This window comes from Hyla sarda, chromosome 2, assembly GCF_029499605.1.
Source record: "Hyla sarda isolate aHylSar1 chromosome 2, aHylSar1.hap1, whole genome shotgun sequence".
NCBI classification, from domain to species: Eukaryota; Metazoa; Chordata; class Amphibia; order Anura; family Hylidae; genus Hyla; species Hyla sarda.
Window position 1 is genome coordinate 11,274,510 of NC_079190.1, and position 21,084 is coordinate 11,295,593.

Here is a 21,084-nt window from a genome sequence, read left to right on the forward strand (position 1 = left end):
ACAGTGACCTCACCAGCAGAATAGTGATTACATCTCTGGAGTATAATACAGGATATAACTCAGGATCAGTACAGGATAAGTAATGTAATGTATGTACACAGTGACCTCACCAGCAGAATAGTGAGTACAGCTCTGGAGTATAATACAGGATATAACTCAGGATCAGCACAGGATAAGTAATGTAATGTATGTACACAGTGACCTCACCAGCAGAATAGTGAGTACAGCTCTGGAGTATAATACAGGATATAACTCAGGATCAGTACAGGATAAGTAATGTAATGTATGTACACAGTGACCTCACCAGCAGAATAGTGAGTACAGCTCTGGAGTATAATACAGGATATAACTCAGGATCAGTACAGGATAAGTAATGTAATGTATGTACACAGTGACCTCACCAGCAGAATAGTGAGTGCAGCTCTGGAGTATAATACAGGATATAACTCAGGATCAGTACAGGATAAGTAATGTAATGTATGTACACAGTGACCTCACCAGCAGAATAGTGAGTACAGCTCTGGAGTATAATACAGGATATAACTCAGGATCAGTACAGGATAAGTAATGTAATGTATATACACAGTGACCTCACCAGCAGAATAGTGAGTACAGCTCTGGAGTATAATACAGGATATAACTCAGGATCAGTACAGGATAAGTAATGTAATGTATGTACACAGTGACCCCACCAGCAGAATAGTGAGTACATTTGTATTTTAATCTACTTTCTTCTCAGCATAAATTCAAAAACTAACAGGTTGTTATTATACATTTTGATAAAAGTACAAGCCCACTCGCCCCGTCAAGGCCAAAATGTATCATAACAACTTGTTAGTTTTTGAATTAATGCTGAGAAGAAAGTAGATCAATATACAAATGGTGGATGTGCGGCTGTTTCTCTTTTTGTTTTACATTTGTAGGATCAATAATGTAACGTGCACATAAACTGTGGTAACAATCTCCCATTTTCCCATTTCTCACTGGTTTTGGCCGATATATTTTCAGGCTTTTTTTTTTTTTTGCCGCCATCATTAAAAACACCAAAGTCAGACTTCCAAATTTTTCTCAATTGTATTTTTCTTTTTTTCAAATTCAAAATTTCAAAACAAATTGTGACGTCATCATTTTAAGTTAAATAAATAAAGAAGTAAAATTTACTCTTAAATAGTGGGAGGTTCCTAGAAGACTCTGCAATTTGGAATATATTATAATCTGTTTAATACATTTTATATAAAAAGTCGGCTCCGTGTTCTGGAGTATCTCGGGCCTCCTCCGTCACGCTCTTCTTCATGGTCCTGCTCGGTGGCTCCAAGGCCTGTGTCTTCTCTCACACAATGCCCAAGGGTCCATCCAAAATAACAGCGCCCCCTATTGGGACTCCGCCCTCACAGGTAGTCATCCTCGCTGGATAGAGAGTTTGAACCTTCAGTATCACATGAGATTTGGGATTCAGGTCTTCTCATGTCCCAGACTTGGGGGGAGAATGTCTTACCCCAGCTACATGGATACCCCACAGACTTCAGGCAGCGAATTAGGTCTACCGCAAGATGCCAACGCTCCTTCTCAATTCACTTGCTGCCCTTAGCCCCTCGCTGTTTGCTCATTGATGTCAGCATTTGGCTGATGTATGAGGTCAACAGGTCGTCCATCTTGTAGCCCTAAAATATTAAGATTGAAAAGATCGGTGACCACCATGTCCAAGCTGCCAGCCCTCTATCCTTACATGGTCTGTACTCAAGACTGTAAAATGTCATCTTTATTCAAAAATTTTAAAAAATTTCAAATGCTCAGGGGCTACTGTTTTACGCTAAAGGGGTACTCCGCCCCTAGACATCCAAGGAGGATAAGATGTCTGATCGCAGGGGTCCTGCTGCTGGGGACCCCCACGATCTCTCCTCCAGCCCCCCGAGTCATCAGCTCTCCGGAGCGAAGTTTGCTCTGTGGCTGATGACAGGGGCCGGCGGTACGTGATGTCATGGCCCCGCCCCCTCATGCTGTCACGTCACGCCCCCTTAATGCCAGTCTATGGGAGGGGGCGTGGTAACAGTCACGCCCCCTCCCATAGACTTGCATTAAGGGGGCGGGGCGTGACGGCATGAGGGGGCAGAGCCATGACATCCCGAACCGCCGGTCCCTGTATCGTGAGTCATCAGCCACAGAGCAAACCTAGCTCCGGAGAGCTGATCATTCGGGGGGCTGCAGGCGGGATAGGGGATAAGATGTCTATTGGCGGAGTACCCCTTTAAAAGGGGTGCTCCACTACCCCAGCGTCCGGAAAGTTTAGTTCAGAACGCTGGGTGCGGGGATCGTGACGTCACCCCCCCCCCCCTCAATGCAAGTCTATGGGAGGGGGCGTGATGGACGTCACGCCCCCTCACATAGACTTGCATTGAGGGGGCGTGGTGGGACGTCACGACCCCCGCAGCCCGTACCCAGCGTTGGGAACGAAATGTTCTGGACACTGGGGCAGTGGTGTAGGGAGGCGTACACTCTAAAGCAGTGTTTCCCAACCAGTGTGCCTTCAGCTGTCCGGACATGCTGGGAGTTGTAGTTTTGCAACAGTTGGGGGTACGCTTGTTTGGAAACACTGCTCTTAAAGGGGTACTCCGCTGGGAATTTTTTTTTTTAAATCAACTGTGCCACTGGTGCCAGACGGTTAAACAGATTTGTAAATTACTTCTATTTAAAAATCTTAATCCTTCCAGTACTTATCAGCTGCTGTATACTACAGAGGAAGTTCTTTTCTTTTTGAATTTCCTTTCTGACTGACCACAGTGCTCTCTGCTGACACTTCATTTTAGGAACTGTCCAGACTAATTGTAAGGATTACGGTTTTTTAAATAGAAGTAATTTACAAATCTGTTTAACTTTCTGGCACCAGTTAATAAAAAAATTAAAAAAATGTTGATTTAAAATAAAAAAAAGTTTCCGAGTGGTGTACCCCTTTAAGACTATGCTCCCGTGTCGGATGACTGGCCATGCGAGATGGAGGCTTGTGACGTCCCGGCCACGCCCCGCTCGTGATGTCATGGCCACGCCCCCTCAATGCAAGTTGCGTGATGCATGACGCCCCCTCCCATAGACTTGCATTGAGGGGGCGTGGCCGTGATGTCATGAGCCTCCGGCGCTGCACCCGACGCTCTAAACGAATGCTGGATAAAGCAGGGAGATTGCGAGGACCCCCGAGATCAGACATGTTATTCCTATCCTTTGGGTAAGGGAATAAGATGTCTAGGGGCGGAGTACCCCTTTAAGGACAAAGAAAGCTCTCTCTCTAGTGACACCTATAGGTAGCCTTCCAGATGCAGGAGCAGTCATTGACAGTGCACTCACCAGCGAGGTCTCGCACAGCAGTTTGCTGCCTCTCACCAGATTCCCAATGGTTATGTGGAAGTAAGTGTTCCCGCTGCTCCAGTTTGAGATCTTTGTGAAAGGATGGGTGGCCAAAATGTCCTGCAGGAAAACACCAGAAGAGCCATGTTACTACCGAGACACATCAATAACGTCCCCATCTCGGGGAGGCACAAACTGCAGCCACCTTTATACAGTAGTTCCCCATTCTATTTGGGGTACAAATATGGCACACACCTGGGGGCCTTTATTAAACCCATGTCTGGCGTAACAACCATTGGCACCCCACTATCATGTTTCCAGGGGACAATGGGTAGGGTGAGGAAAGGAGCCTTCTCTTTTCTCAAACCACTTACATGCCATGGGTGGCATTTACTGTGGCATCAAAGAGGTAAAGTGTCCTGGATTAAATTTATCTGTGATCCCTGTCTTTAGAGGGGGCGGGTGACAGCTGCATAAAACTGCCGGCACCCGCCTCCCTATGACGTACTATTATGTCTTCGCCCTCAGACATCTATGTGCTTTGGTGGTGTCATAGCATATGAAGAGCCTGATAAAAAGGTCATGTCAGTGGTGTAAAAAAAAATTGGGGGGGGGCACCAAGCTCCTCCCCCACAAGGTATGCCACGCCCACACCAATATACCCCTCCCGTGCCAAGCTGCTCCTTCCATAATAATATGCTTGCATATCCATTTTCTATTCCCAGATAATGTATGCAGAGCATATATAAGTAATAGAACTTATTCCATACTAGTCAATAGTCTCCAAACTGTGGACCTCAAACTGTTGCAAAACTACAACTCCCAGCATGCCCGGACAGCCGTTGGCTGTCCGGGCATGCTGGGAGTTGTAGTTTTACAATAGCTGGTGACACACTGTTTGGAAAACAATGCTTGCAAAATTTTAAAAAACTTGCAGTACCAATTTTGGCCACAGAGGGTCAATAAAGATACTTTAAATTTCAGTAATTTGTACATTATGTAGGGCAGGAATAATATATACCACAGTCTTCTACTGATTTATACACATTATTTTATATTTATTATTATTTTTATTAGGGATGTCCCGATACCATTTTTTTAAGACCGAGTACGAGTACCGATACTTTAATTCTAGTACTCGCCGATACCAAGTACGAGTACTTCTATTTTAAAGGGAATCTGACAGCAGGGTGACTTGGTCTCTGGCGCTGTTTACCGTATGATATTTGGGTCCTTGTTGTGTACAATGGAGGTGGCTGCTGTAGGATGAGCCAAGATTTCTCTCTTCTCCATTGGGTAAGACAGGGAATTTGCATTGGTGGTGAGACCGATGACCACATGGTTAGTGCAGGTGACTCTGCTGTAAGATTGTCTTTAATAGTAGGTAGTATCCCCCTGCAGACATTACCAGCTGCCCCCCTTGTAGACAGCAGCCCCCCTGTAGACATAAGTAGCAGCCCCCCTGTAGACCACAGGCCCCCTTTAGTCAGTGGGCCCCCATTTAAACAGCAGCAGGGCCCCCCCTTTAGACAGCAGCAGGGCCCCCTTTAGACAGCAGCAGGGCCCCCCCCTTAGACAGCAGCAGCCCCCCCCCTTTAGACAGCAGCACCCCCCCTTAGACAGCAGCAGGGGCCCCCCTTTAGACAGCAGCAGGGGCCCCCCTTTAGACAGCAGCAGGGGCCCCCCTTTAGACAGCAGCAGGGGCCCCCCTTTAGACAGCAGCAGGGGCCCCCCCTTTAGACAGCAGCAGGGCCCCCCCCCCTTTAGACAGCAGCAGGGCCCCCCCCCCTTTAGACAGCAGCAGGGCCCCCCCTTTAGACAGCAGCAGGGGCCCCCCTTTAGACAGCAGCAGGGCCCCCCATTTAAACAGCAGCAGGGGCCCCCTTTAGACAGCAGCAGGGCCCCTCCATTTAAACAGCAGCAGGGCCCCCCCTTTAGACAGCAGCAGGGACCCCTCATTTAAACAGCAGCAGGGCCCCCCGTTTAAACAGCAGCAGGGCCCCCCGTAGACATTAGCAGCAGGGCCCTCCTTGCAGGCAGCTCACCTCCTCTGTCGGGTGCTGCCGCTTCACTGTCCCATCCTCTGGTCCGCATCGTGTCGTCCTATGGAGGAGCATGTGACATATACGTCATTCTGCTTCCTCCGTAGCGTTACGCCAGGCGCAGGGGAGGAGGCGGAGTGACAGGTGTGTCACATGCTCCTCCATAGGACGACACGATGCGGACCGGAAGACGGAAGAACGGGACAGTGGAGCGGCAGCAGGTATCGGGCATGGTATTGGGGACATATAAACGAGTCCCCGATACCATGCAAATAGCTATCACAGAAAGAAAAATATAATATATATAATAGTAACTTAAAGAAGTGCAAAATAATATTTTCACTGAAAAACACCCTTTATATAAAAATTTTACTTTTATTCTCTACTATTAAAATTGTTCAAAGAAAAAAGCCCCGTGCATATATAATCAATTATGATACTCAAGATGAAAGTAACATATCTCCATCAAGTGTACAAGAAGCGTGTGGAGCCCCCAGTCCAACATGAATAAAACAATGGACTGGTAGGATCCCAACACACAATTTCCGGCTATACACCAAAAAACATTCAAATGCACCCACAAATAATAATTGCTATTTGAAGAAAAATCAACTCTCAACGCGTTTCACCCTGCTATTATCGGGGATCCTCAGGAGAGACACCGGACAAATACAGTATATTAATGCAAAATGACAGATTGAAACTTAAGCATCATCTGGGACAATACCCCAAACATATATTAGATGTGCTCAGTGCAATTAAAGATAAACAGACGCTCCCACAATGGAGCACTCACGAGACCCCGCGTCTATGATGATCAGATGGAGGCTCGGTCTGACTCACAATCACTGGTTTAAATACAGCTGGATGGCGCCAAAATGGAATAGAAGGCGGCGTTTTCCTACCATCTTAGTACTCGCCTGGCATCTGCGCAGACGTCCCGCCAAGGCTCCGGAATCTACGAAGCATCGGAGGTGTATGTATGACAACTTCCGGTCCGGCAGAGACGTCCGCACAGGCGCCTTAAGCAATGCCGATAGAGATACCGGAGCTGTCCACAGCTATAGTTCGCCGGGCTGCGCATGCGCCCAATTATACAGGCGCTACACTAAATACGAGGTTAGTAACGATATAAGTTATTAAATATATGGATCCCAATTAGAGATATACCATGATAATATAACAGCATAAAATAATAAGCAATATTAATATTACATTTCAATATAGGACCAAAACATTTAAATAATAGCCTAATTAAGATAAATTAAATGATAGGCCAGTAGGGACACATGATTTATTATTTGAAATAAACCAGGTATATGATAATGGGAAAAAATTTTAAGAAAAATTAAACAAAGTCAAACCGAACAATTAATTAATAGTGCACTCTATCATGAGGGCACTATCAGCCTTCCATGATTTTACCTGAGTCATGGCATTTGGGGAGAAGTCCACCACAAAGAACAATTGACAGATATTTACCAAATTAACAAAAAGGCCTACATATAGACTACCAACCAAATCTAAGATGTATTTCATGGATAAGATGCCAAACATGAGTGGGCTCTAAATAGAAAGAGACAGCTTAGCCTACTATCCCTTTGGACTAGTCTGCCCTACTGTCCCTGTGGGCGGTGCTAGCCCACAAGGTGTTAACCCTATATCTAAACTATGCCTTTCGGTCCCACTAGATAATTGGGGCTATATACCCTACTGGTCCCTTGGATGCCCTAAAGACCTGACCACGGAGCACTCGCCCTAATAAGGGCGACCCCGTCCGGATCCTTTCTCTATTATACCCTACTGCACCCTATTCTATTAGGGGTACGGGAATCGGGGACCGCTACGGAAATTAAAGATAAAGCAAAAAAAAAAAAGGGAAATTAAGAGAGAAAGAAATCTTAATTTCCCTTTTTTTTTTTTGCTTTATCTTTTTGTTAATTTGGTAAATATCTGTCAATTGTTCTTTGTGGTGGACTTCTCCCCAAATGCCATGACTCAGGTAAAATCATGGAAGGCTGATAGTGCCCTCATGATAGAGTGCACTATTAATTAATTGTTCGGTTTGACTTTGTTTAATTTTTCTTAAAATTTTTTCCCATTATCATATACCTGGTTTATTTCAAATAATAAATCATGTGTCCCTACTGGCCTATCATTTAATTTATCTTAATTAGGCTATTATTTAAATGTTTTGGTCCTATATTGAAATGTAATATTAATATTGCTTATTATTTTATGCTGTTATATTATCATGGTATATCTCTAATTGGGATCCATATATTTAATAACTTATATCGTTACTAACCTCGTATTTAGTGTAGCGCCTGTATAATTGGGCGCATGCGCAGCCCGGCGAACTATAGCTGTGGACAGCTCCGGTATCTCTATCGGCATTGCTTAAGGCGCCTGTGCGGACGTCTCTGCCGGACCGGAAGTTGTCATACATACACCTCCGATGCTTCGTAGATTCCGGAGCCTTGGCGGGACGTCTGCGCAGATGCCAGGCGAGTACTAAGATGGTAGGAAAACGCCGCCTTCTATTCCATTTTGGCGCCATCCAGCTGTATTTAAACCAGTGATTGTGAGTCAGACCGAGCCTCCATCTGATCATCATAGACGCGGGGTCTCGTGAGTGCTCCATTGTGGGAGCGTCTGTTTATCTTTAATTGCACTGAGCACATCTAATATATGTTTGGGGTATTGTCCCAGATGATGCTTAAGTTTCAATCTGTCATTTTGCATTAATATACTGTATTTGTCCGGTGTCTCTCCTGAGGATCCCCGATAATAGCAGGGTGAAACGCGTTGAGAGTTGATTTTTCTTCAAATAGCAATTATTATTTGTGGGTGCATTTGAATGTTTTTTGGTGTATAGCCGGAAATTGTGTGTTGGGATCCTACCAGTCCATTGTTTTATTCATGTTGGACTGGGGGCTCCACACGCTTCTTGTACACTTGATGGAGATATGTTACTTTCATCTTGAGTATCATAATTGATTATATATGCACGGGGCTTTTTTCTTTGAACAATTTTAATAGTAGAGAATAAAAGTTAAATTTTAATATAAAGGGTGTTTTTCAGTGAAAACATGCAAATAGCTAGTATCGGCCCCGATACCGATACCAGTATCGTTATTGGGACATCCCTAATTTTTATTATTGTTTTACAATAATAATAATAATAATTCTTATTATTAACTTTATTATTGTTATTATTATTATTGCTGAGTGTTGTAGTTTTGCAACATCTGAAGGTCCACAGTTTGCAGTGACCACTGGCCTAAGGCACCAGCTTGGGTTCAGACCAGGGGATATAAAAACAATTCAAACTTGACTATATTCCGTACCTTCGTCTTCGGATCTATCAAGCTGACGCCATGTTTGTTGATGGCTATCAGGAGGATTTCGGGGAAGTGCGGCTCGGTGGTTTGCTGTAGAATAAAGAACGGAAAAAAAAAAAAGTCATTCCTGGACTCCTCCTACGAATATTTCTCCAAGAGTGTAAAGGGTTAACATCTGTTTTCATGTATAAAATGCATGATGCCTTGGTCACGTGACTCTCCCAACTAATGGTTGTAGGAGAAGAAGTCCCTAGACCAATCTCCTTCTCCCAGGAGAATGGGTGGACCCAAAACTTATTATTAGTTGGTTGAGCCTGGTTCTTTCAGGAATCACATGTCTCAGCTCCTCTCCATCACCTAGATCACTTCCTGTTTCTGTCCACGCTGTGAGGATAAAGTGCTCAAGTTCTTCATCTTCAAGAAGGAGTTTTCTTTGTCAGAGAGAATAAGGCTGAACAAGGGCCTCTCTGCAGAAGACTCATCTCTTAAGTGAACTAAGGTGAAAGTGAGTGCGATGTGACATCCACTTTATCGACAGTTTCCTGCATACGCCCCAAGGGGTATTGTGTGGGTAAAGGAAGTCTATAATTTGCACAACTCAATTGACAAAAGTTAAGTGCAGGAATGAGACCTCTGGACACTAGGATTCCCAATGTTCCTTGTGACCCAACTCTACTTTTATTCTACAACTCAACTCTACAAAAAATAGCCTTTTTGGGAGGCAAGTCCATGTTGTTGCCATAGTGCAGAGTTGGGTCACAGAGAACATTGGGAGTCCTAGTGTCCAGAGGTCTCACCCCTTCACTTTGCACTACCGGGAACAACTCAATTGACGAAAGTAGAGTTGGGTCACAGGGAAGTGTGGGATTCATAGTGTTCAGAGGTCTCATTTCTGCACTTTGGACTATGGGAACAACTCAAGAACAACTCAAGTTAAAGTTTGGGGCAAACTGTTCCGAATGCTGGAGCTGGCGCCGGGAGCCATAGTCATAACCCCGCCCCCTCATGATGTCACACCCGCCCCATCACGCCCCCTCCCATAAACTTGCATTGAGGGTGTGGGACGTCACGAGGGGGCGGCGCTATGATGTCACAAGCTCCCGTCGCTGGCTCCAGCATTCGGAACAGTTTGTTCCAAACGCTAAAGCACCCCTTTAACTTTTGTCAATTGAGTTGTCCCCGTAGTGCAAAGTGCAGTAGTGAGACCTCTGGACACTAGGATTCCCAATGTCCCTTGTGACTCAACTCTTCTTTTGTGAACTGAGTTGTTCCCATAGAGTTGTTTCCATGGAAATGGGTCACAGGGAACACTGGGAATCCTAGTGTCCAGAGGTCTCATTCCTGCACTTTGCACTATGGGAACAATTCAGGGAACAAAAGTAAAGTTGGGTCACAGGGAACAGAGGTCTCATTCCTGCACTTTGCAGTATGGGAACAACTCAGGGAACAAAAGTAGAGTTGGGTCACAGGGAACAGAGGTCTCATTCCTGCACTTTGCACTATGGGAACAACTCAGGGAACAAAAGTAAAGTTGGGTCACAGGGAACAGAGGTCTCATTCCTGCACTTTGCACTATGGGAACAATTCAGGGAACAAAAGTAAAGTCGGGTCACAGGGAACAGAGGTCTCATTCCTGCACTTTGCAGTATGGGAACAACTCAGGGAACAAAAGTAGAGTTGGGTCACAGGGAACAGAGGTCTCATTCCTGCACTTTGCACTATGGGAACAACTCAGGGAACAAAAGTAAAGTTGGGTCACAGGGAACAGAGGTCTCATTCCTGCACTTTGCACTATGGGAACAACTCAGGGAACAAAAGTAAAGTCGGGTCACAGGGAACAGAGGTCTCATTCCTGCACTTTGCAGTATGGGAACAACTCAGGGAACAAAAGTAGAGTTGGGTCACAGGGAACAGAGGTCTCATTCCTGCACTTTGCACTATGGGAACAACTCAGGGAACAAAAGTAAAGTTGGGTCACAGGGAACAGAGGTCTCATTCCTGCACTTTGCACTATGGGAACAACTCAGGGAACAAAAGTAAAGTTGGGTCACAGGGAACAGAGGTCTCATTCCCGCACTTTGCACTATGGGAACAACTCAGGGAACAAAAGTAGAGTTGGGTCACAGGGAACAGAGGTCTCATTCCTGCACTTTGCATTATGGGAACAACTCAGGGAACAAAGGTGGAGTTGGGTCACAGGGAACAGAGGTCTCATTCCTGCACTTTGCACTATGGGAACAACTCAGGGAACAAAAGTAGAGTTGGATCATATGGAACATTGGGTTAGCTACACACCGTTGTCACGTATTGTAAGAGGACTACTACTCCCAGCTAGCCTGCATTGCAATTGTTTTCAAGGAGACAACCATTAAAAATAAAGTGCGTCTTACCTTAACCTCAAAGAAAGCCGAACCAAACGTTGGCCACTTATAGATGATCTTCAGGAAGGCCACCTTGGAATCCTCTCGCGTCTTGCCGGCGTGTTTATTGAAGTAGGCAATAATGGACTGTAATAGAAACAGAGCGGTGATCACTGCCGTACGACCTACCTACAGCCGCCATGTCTGAATGGATTCCACTTAGGGTGTAGCAGATGCCGCCTGCCAAAAGACATCCCACATCTACTGACGGGCTGAGGAGCATTGGGACCTCCAAGATCTCGTTGGGTTTACTCCAGAACAATCTTCTACTCACCCGCTTCCAGTCGTCTGGATTCAATTGCCGGACTAAGTCTTGAGGAACCAACTCCTTCAGCATTTTGGGAATATTTGGGAAATAGGATTTGTCATCTTCATACTTGACCCTGTAGATGAGGGCGGCCAGCTGGAGGACATCTTCCCGGGTGCACTTGTGGTAACCGCGCAGGTACTTGGGAAGTTCCTTGAACAAGAATTTTTAATGGTAATAATGGGAAAAATAGCCTTTTCGGGAGGCATGTCCATGTTTTAGTCTAACATTGCATCAGTTTAGATGGTGGAACATCATTTCCTGTCCTGATGACCCTTAAAGGGGTACTCCACTGCCACAGCATCATTTAGTTCCGAATGCAGGGTACGGGCTGCGAGGGTCATGACGTCAAGCCCCCTCAATGCAAGTCTATGGGAGGGGGCGTGACGGCTGTCACGCCACCTCCCATAGACTTGCATTGAGGGGGTGTGGTGTGACATCACAAGGGGGCATGGCTGTGACGTCACGACCCCCGCACCCAGCGTTCGGAACTAAATGTTCCGGACGCTGGGGCTGTGGAGTACATCAATAAGTCGCCACATAATAACAACTATATCAAGAACCCAAACCTGGTAATAGTGGAAGATGGAATCAGCCATCGAGTCCTTTCCAGGAACTGTATTGGTCCATAATTTCTTCATAAAGAACACTTGGTAGGTGAGGGAAGGCACTATACCTGCGATACACAACAGGCAGTATTATAGTAGTTATATTCTTGTATATAGGAGCAGTATTATAGTAGTTATATTCTTGTATATAGGAGGCAGTATTATAGTAGTTATATTCTTGTATATAGGAGGCAGTATTATAGTAGTTATATTCTTGTATATAGGAGGCAGTATTATAGTAGTTATATTCTTGTATATAGGAGCAGTATTATAGAAGTTATATTCTTGTATATAGGAGGCAGTATTATAGTAGTAATATTCTTGTATATAGGAGCAGTATTATAGTAGTTATATTCTTGTATATAGGAGTAGTATTATAGTAGTAATATTCTTGTATAGAGGAGCAGTATTATAGTAGTTATATTCTTGTATATAGGGAGCAGTATTATACTAGTTATATTCTTGTATATAGGGAGCAGTATTATACTAGTTATATTCTTGTATATAGGAGCAGTATTATAGTAGTTACATTCTTGTATATAGGAGCAGTATTATAGTAGTTACATTCTTGTATATAGGAGCAGTATTATAGTAGTTATATTCTTGTATATAGGAGCAGTATTATAGTAGTTACATTCTTGTATATAGGAGCAGTATTATAGTAGTAATATTCTTGTATATTGGAGTAGTATTATAGTAGTTATATTCTTGTATATAGGAGCAGTATTATAGTAGTTATATTCTTGTATATAGGAGCAGTATTATAGTAGTTATATTCCTGTATATAGGAGCAGTATTATAGTAGTTATATTCTTGTATATAGGAGCAGTATTATAGTAGTTATATTCTTGTATATAGGGGCAGTATTATAGTAGTTATATTCTTGTATATAGGAGCAGTATTATAGTTGTTATATTCTTGTATATAGGAGCAGTATTATAGTAGTTATGTTGTTTTACATTCTGGCAGTATTTTAGTACACTGCTCAAAAAAATAACGGGAACACTTAAACAACACAATGTAACTCCAAGTCAATGACACTTCTGTGAAATCCCACTGTCCACTCAGGAAGAACACTGATTGACAATCATTTTCACATGCTGTTGTGCAAATGGAACAGACAACAGATGGAAATAAAAAAAGGAGTGGTTCTGCAGGTGGTGACCACAGACCACTTCTCAGTTTCTATGCTTCCTGGCTGATGTTTTGGCCACTTTTGAATGCTGGCGGTGCTTTTACTGTAGTGGTAGCATGAGACGGAGTCTACAACCCACACAAGTGGCTCAGGTAGTGCAGCTCATCCAGGATGGCACATCAATGCGAGCTGTGGTAAGAAGGTTTGCTGTGTGTCAGTGTAGTGTCCAGAGCATGGAGGCGCTACCAGGAGACAAGCCAGTACATCAGGAGACGTGGAGGAGGCCGTAGGAGGGCAACAACCCAGCAGCAGGACCTCTACCTCCACCTTTGTGCAAGGAGGAGCCGGAGGAGCACTGCCAGAGCCCTGCAAAATGACCTCCAGCAGGCCACAAATGTGCATGTGTCCACTCAAACGGTCAGAAACAGACTCCATGAGGGTGGTATGAGGGCCTGACATCCACAGGTGGGGGTTGTGCTTACAGCCCAACACCGCGCAGGACATTTGGCGTTTGCCGGAGAACAACAAGATTGGCAAATTCGCCTCTGCAGCCCTGTGCTCTTCACAGATGAAACCAGGTTCACACTGAGCACATGTGACAGACGTGACAGAGTCTGCAGACGCCGTGGAGAACGTTCTGCTGCCTGCAACAGCCTCCAGCATGACCGGTTTAGCAGTGGGTCAGTAATGGTGTGGGGTGGCATTTCTTTGGGGGGCATCACAGCCCTCCATGTAGTTGCCAGAGGTAGCCTGACTGCCATTAGGTACCGAGATGAGATCTTCAGACCCCTTGTGAGATCGTATGCTGGTGCGGTTGGCCCTGGGTTCCTCCTAATGCAATACAATGCTAGACCTCATGTGGCTGGAATGTGTCAGCAGTTCCTGCAAGAGGAAGGCATTGATGCTATGGACTGGCCGCCCGTTCCCCTGAATCCGATTGATCACATCTGGGACGTCTCGCTCCATCCACCACAGACTGTCCAGGAGTTGGCGGATGCTTTAGTCCAGGTCTGGGAGGACATCCCTCAGGAGACCATCCTCCACCTCATCAGGAGCATGCCCAGGCGGGGAGGTCATACGGGCACGTGGAGGCCACACACACTACTGAGCCTCATTGTGACTTGTATTAAGGACATTACATAAAGTTGGATCAGCCTGTAGTGGGGTTTTCCACTGTGATTTTGAGTGTGACTCCATATCCAGACCTCCAGGGGTTGATGATTTCCATTGATAATTTTTGTGTGATTTTGTAGTCAGCGCATTCAACTATGTAAAGAGGAAAATATTTCATACGATTAGTTCATTCATTCAGATCGAGGATGTGTTATCTTAGTGTTCCCTATATTTTTTGAGCGGTGTATTATTATTGCATTCTTGCTCAATAAGCCTTATATATTTACAATATGGGAATATTGCCGCCTAATTGTTTAATTACAATAAATGGGTTAGGAGTCTTTTATAACTTCTTACCATCCTTGGACGGTCGGGCTTTCTTTATCCAGTCTGTCAGATGTCGAACAAAATCAAAGAAAAAGTCTCCTTCTGGGACACTTATTACCTGCAAAATTAAAAGATTAGATTCATGGCAAGTCTAGGGTTAACGAGAACAAAATGAAGACAAACAATAAATATTTCTAGTAGATTTTGAACATTATAGGGGGATAATTACGAATAATGGCTGTGTTATGTGTTATCTAATTTGCATCCGTAAAAATTTAGGAATTTTAATTTTAAAGTAATAATTTGGATAAACATGTAAACAAGGAAGGTTTGTAAACTTAATTGTACCAAATATCCAGACTTTTGTCCATCCTAACCATATTGAAAAATGTTTTCAAATAAAAAATGTTATTTATTTTTTATAGGAAATATATAAATATAAAACAAGGTGATCTGCTTATATTATTGAGTAATTTCAACTAATTTTTTATTCAACTAATTAATGTGTGTTTTTTATGCAACTTTTTTATGGAGGTGATTTGTGCCTTTTTAAAGGGTTTGCACCAAATTGTGCACCTTAAAAAGTAGCAAATTCATAGATTCCTGACCACTGCAAAAACCCAATTCAAAACACACGTACGACAGCCAAACACAGGAATGCGCATATATGAAAAAAACACACTGCGCCAAAATACTGTGACAATTATACCCAAGAAAACAATGGTAAAATGCTTCATAAACACTCCTATATCCTTACTCATATATCCAAAACCTAACAGTAACAATAGTAACAGTAGTAACAGTAGTAACAGTAAAAGTAGTAGTAGTAGTAACATTAACAGTATTAGTAACAGTAGTAACAGTAACAGTAGTAGTAGTAACAGTAACAGTAGTAACAGTAAAAGTAGTAGTAGTAGTAACAGTAACAGTATTAGTAACAGTAGTAACAGTAACAGTAGTAGTAGTAGTAACAGTAGTAACAGTAACAGTAGTAGTAGTAGTAACAGTAACAGTAGTAACAGTAGTAGTAGTAACAGTTGTTGTAGTAGTAACAGTTGTAGTAGTAACAGTTGTAGTAGTAACAGTTGTAGTAGTAGGAGTAACTGTAACAGTAGTAACAGTAACAGTAGTAGTAGTAGTAACAGTAACAGTAGTAACAGTAGTAGTAGTAACAGTTGTAGTAGTAGCAGTAACAGTTGTAGTAACAGTAACAGTAGTAGTAGTAACAGTAACAGTAACAGTAGTAACAGTAACAGTAGTAGTAGTAGTAACAGTAACAGTAGTAACAGTAGTAGTAGTAACAGTTGTTGTAGTTGTAGTAGTAGTAACAGTTATAGTAGTAGTAGTAGTAACAGTTGTAGTAGTAGTAACAGTTGTAGTAACAGTAACAGTAGTAGTAACAGTTGTAGTAGTAGTAGTAGTAACAGTTGTAGTAACAGTAACAGTAGAAGTAGTAACAGTAGTAGTAGTAGTAACAGTTGTAGTAGTAGTAACAGTTGTAGTAACAGTAACAGTAGAAGTAGTAACAGTAGTAGTAGTAATAGTATTAACAGTAACAGTGGTAGTAGTAACAGTATTAGTAGTAGTAGTAACAGTAGTAGTAACAGTAGTAGTAGTAGTAACAGTAGTAGTAACAGTAGTAGTAGTAGTAACAGTAGTAACAGTAACAGTGATAGTAGTAACAGTATTAGTAGTAGTAGTAACAGTAGAAGTAACAGTAGTAGTAGTAGTAACAGTAGTAGTAACAGTAGTAGTAGTAGTAACAGTAGTAACAGTAACAGTGGTAGTAGTAACAGTATTAGTAGTAGTAGTAGTAACAGTAGTAGTAGTAGTAGTAGTAACAGTAGTAGTAACAGTAGTAGTAACAGTAGTAGTAACAGTAGTAACAGTAACAGCAGTAGTAACAGTATAAGTAGTAGTAGTAACAGTAGTGACAGTAGTAATAGTAGTAACAGTAGGAACGGTAACAGTAGTGACAGTAGTATGCAACAGCTGGAGACACACTATGTGTAAAACACAGCCATAGCAGATATTTGTCCTAAATGATCTGGAATTAAAGAGTTAACAGCGGGGACCCACATAACCTCATTTCCTCCGCGGCCCCCTCCTTCTCGCCCCGTTCTTACCTTATCAGAGATCTTTACGAACAGACTGAAGCCTTCTGAGGACTTTAGAAGCAGACGGTTAGCAATATCTTGGCAGAAGTCCTTGGCTTTGGTGCTCGATTCCACTTCAAACGCCTGTAAGAGAAGAAGAGGCGACACTTTGGGATAATAATCGGTCCTGCAACGTTTTAGGAGAACAAAGCTGGGGAAGAAAACCAGATCGATCCAACCAGAAACAATACATAAAAGCTATGGAAAGTGCTGGAAATGGGTCCGTGTCAGGATATAACTCAGGATCAGTACAGGATAAGTAATGTAATGTATGTACACAGTGACCTCACCAGCAGAATAGTGAGTACAGCTCTGGAGTATAATACAGGATATAACTCAGGATCAGTACAGGATAAGTAATGTAATGTATGTACACAGTGACCTCACCAGCAGAATAGTGAGTACAGCTCTGGAGTATAATACAGGAAATAACTCAGGATCAGTACAGGATAAGTAATGTAATGTATATACACAGTGACCTCACCAGCAGAATAGTGAGTACAGCTCTGGAGTATAATACAGGATATAACTCAGGATTAGTACAGGATAAGTAATGTATGTACACAGTGACCTCACCAGCAGAATAGTGAGTACAGCTCTGGAGTATAATACAGGAAATAACTCAGGATCAGTACAGGATAAGTAATGTAATGTATATACACAGTGACCTCACCAGCAGAATAGTGAGTACAGCTCTGGAGTATAATACAGGATATAACTCAGGATCAGTACAGGATAAGTAATGTAATGTATGTACACAGTGACCCCACCAGCAGAATAGGGAGTACAGCTCTGGAGTATAATACAGGATATAACTCAGGATCAGTACAGGATAAGTAATGTAATGTATGTACACAGTGACCTCACCAGCAGAATAGTGAGTACAGCTCTGAAGTATAATACAGGATATAACTCAGGATCAGTACAGGATAAGTAATGTAATGTATGTACACAGTGATCTCACCAGCAGAATAGAGAGTACAGCTCTGGGGTATAATACAGGATATAACTCAGGATCAGTACAGGATAAGTAATGTAATGTATGTATACAGTGACCTCACCAGCAGAATAGTGAGTACAGCTCTGGAGTATAATACAGGATATAACTCAGGATCAGTACAGGATAAGTAATGTAATGTATGTATACAGTGACCTCACCAGCAGAATAGCGAGTACAGCTCTGGAGTATAATACAGGATATAACTCAGGATCAGTACAGGATAAGTAATGTAATGTATGTACACAGTGACCTCACCAGCAGAATAGTGAGTACAGCTCTTCAGTATAATACAGGATATAACTCAGGATCAGTACAGGATAAGTAATGTAATGTATGTACACAGTGATCTCACCAGCAGAATAGAGAGTACAGCTCTGGGGTATAATACAGGATATAACTCAGGATCAGTACAGGATAAGTAATGTAATGTATGTACACAGTGATCTCACCAGCAGAATAGTGAGTACAGCTCTGGAGTATAATACAGGATATAACACAGGATCAGTACAGGATAAGTAATGTAATGTATGTATACAGTGACCTCACCAGCAGAATAGTGAGTACAGCTCTGGAGTATAATACAGGATATAACTCAGGATCAGTACAGGATAAGTAATGTAATGTATGTATACAGTGACCTCACCAGCAGAATAGTGAGTACAGCTCTGGAGTATAATACAGGATATAACTCAGGATCAGTACAGGATAAGTAATGTAATGTATGTACACAGTGACCTCACCAGCAGAATAGTGAGTACAGCTCTTCAGTATAATACAGGATATAACTCAGGATCAGTACAGGATAAGTAATGTAATGTATGTACACAGTGATCTCACCAGCAGAATAGAGAGTACAGCTCTGGGGTATAATACAGGATATAACTCAGGATCAGTACAGGATAAGTAATGTAATGTATGTACACAGTGATCTCACCAGCAGAATAGTGAGTACAGCTCTGGAGTATAATACAGGATATAACTCAGGATCAGTACAGGATAAGTAATGTAATGTATGTACACAGTGACCTCACCAGCAGAATAGTGAGTACAGCTCTGAAGTATAATACAGGATATAACTCAGGATCAGTACAGGATAAGTAATGTAATGTATGTACACAGTGATCTCACCAGCAGAATAGAGAGTACAGCTCTGGGGTATAATACAGGATATAACTCAGGATCAGTACAGGATAAGTAATGTAATGTATGTACACAGTGATCTCACCAGCAGAATAGTGAGTACAGCTCTGGAGTATAATACAGGATATAACACAGGATCAGTACAGGATAAGTAATGTAATGTATGTACACAGTGACCCCACCAGCAGAATAGTGAGTACAGCTCTGGAGTATAATACAGGATATAACTCAGGATCAGTACAGGATAAGTAATGTAATGTATGTATACAGTGACCTCACCAGCAGAATAGTGAGTACAGCTCTGGAGTATAATACAGGATATAACTCAGGATCAGTACAGGATAAGTAATGTAATGTATGTATACAGTGACCTCACCAGCAGAATAGTGAGTACAGCTCTTCAGTATAATACAGGATATAACTCAGGATCAGTACAGGATAAGTAATGTAATGTATGTACACAGTGATCTCACCAGCAGAATAGTGAGTACAGCTCTGGAGTATAATACAGGATATAACTCAGGATCAGTACAGGATAAGTAATGTAATGTATGTACACAGTGACCTCACCAGCAGAATAGTGAGTACAGCTCTGGAGTATAATACAGGATATAACTCAGGATCAGTACAGGATAAGTAATGTAATGTATGTACACAGTGACCCCACCAGCAGAATAGTGAGTATAGCTCTGGAGTATAATACAGGATATAACTCAGGATCAGTACAGGATAAGTAATGTAATGTATGTACACAGTGACCTCACCAGCAGAATAGTGAGTACAGCTCTGGAGTATAATACAGGATATAACTCAGGATCAGTACAGGATCAGTAATGTAATGTATGTACACAGTGATCTCACCAGCAGAATAGTGAGTACAGCTCTTCAGTATAATACAGGATATAACTCAGGATCAGTACAGGATAAGCATGAAACATGACACCTTATATATTTTCTTCAGTGAAACCTAAAGTTATTTTTACCCTTTCTTTACCTCATCCGTGTCATCGGGGAAGTACACTTTGTGGAATATTTGGGTAGTTTTATGTTGGATGGCCTCTACCTCAACCAGATGTGGTGGATACTTCCGGGAGCCATTCCTTTAAAAAAAAGCATAAAAAAATATATAAATAAAAGGAGACACAATTGACAATGAATATAAAAAAAAAGAAGATAAAACCAAACTATCACCACCAATAGATCGTTTCCAAAACTTGGCAGTCCATTAAATTAATTTCTCAAGAGAGAAATTCCCTAAACAACAGTATGCCCCAATATTGATAGGTAAAAATATCAGTTTATAGAATAACTACGGTATTAGGAATACAGCTCATATGTAAGTATTTTTCCATAATTCCAACGTGTTTCCCTGTGGTGTTTATATCACAGGTTCATCAGGGATAATAAGGAACACACACAACAAATAATAGCCAAAAGCCAAGACTGCAAAAATGTGCAAATGTGTCTATATAGCAAGGGGAATACAAGACCAATAGCTAGATGTACAAATATGGCACTACAGCAAGAGCAATGCTAACAGAAAAAATAAATAACTAAAAAAATAAAAAAAATCTGCAAAATCACCCCAGACACACAGCTAGTTTGTAGAGCTATTATGAATACAGCTCGTATGTTAGTATTTTATGTTTTAATTCCATATTTCCAACGTGTTTCCCCATAGTGTTCAAATCCCGGATTCATCAGGGATAATAAGAAACATTCGGTAAATAATAGCGCAGAACCAAGACTAGAAAATACATAAGTCTGTCTTAATAGCAAGAGGAATACATGACCATTGGTAGCAGATGTACAAATATGTCAATATAGCAAGATCAATGCTAGAAGAAAAGCAAAAGGAAAAAAATAAAAAATATATCAATCAACAAAATCACCCCAGATACACAGTTAGTTTAGTAGAACTATAATGAATACAGCTCGCATGTTAGCATAATTCCATACTTCCGACGTGTTTCCCCATTGTGTTCAAATCACGGCTCCCTCAGGGATAATTAGCAACACATACAGTAAATAATAACCCAAAGCCAAGACTGCAAAATGCGCAAGGGTGTCCATACAACAAGGGAACTGCACGACCATTGCTGGACGTACTAATATGTCAATACAGCAAGATCAAAGCCAGCAGATAAAAAAAAGAG

The 21,084-nt window shown here is 42.2% G+C and overlaps 1 protein-coding gene across 1 annotated transcript in view; it reads right to left on the reverse strand.

Moving 5' to 3' along the window:
* Window positions 1-1,056: 1,056 nt before the first annotated feature.
* MYO7A (myosin VIIA) overlaps window positions 1,057-21,084 on the reverse strand; it is a gene marked incomplete in the record, with an annotated part of 248,641 nt that continues 228,613 nt past the window's right edge. Inside the window, 9 exon segments of the mRNA XM_056561158.1 lie at window positions 1,057-1,661; window positions 3,337-3,456; window positions 8,729-8,812; window positions 11,113-11,229; window positions 11,417-11,602; window positions 12,019-12,125; window positions 14,663-14,750; window positions 16,759-16,872; window positions 19,923-20,028. Of these exon segments, the coding sequence (XP_056417133.1) occupies window positions 1,572-1,661; window positions 3,337-3,456; window positions 8,729-8,812; window positions 11,113-11,229; window positions 11,417-11,602; window positions 12,019-12,125; window positions 14,663-14,750; window positions 16,759-16,872; window positions 19,923-20,028 (1,012 nt within the window).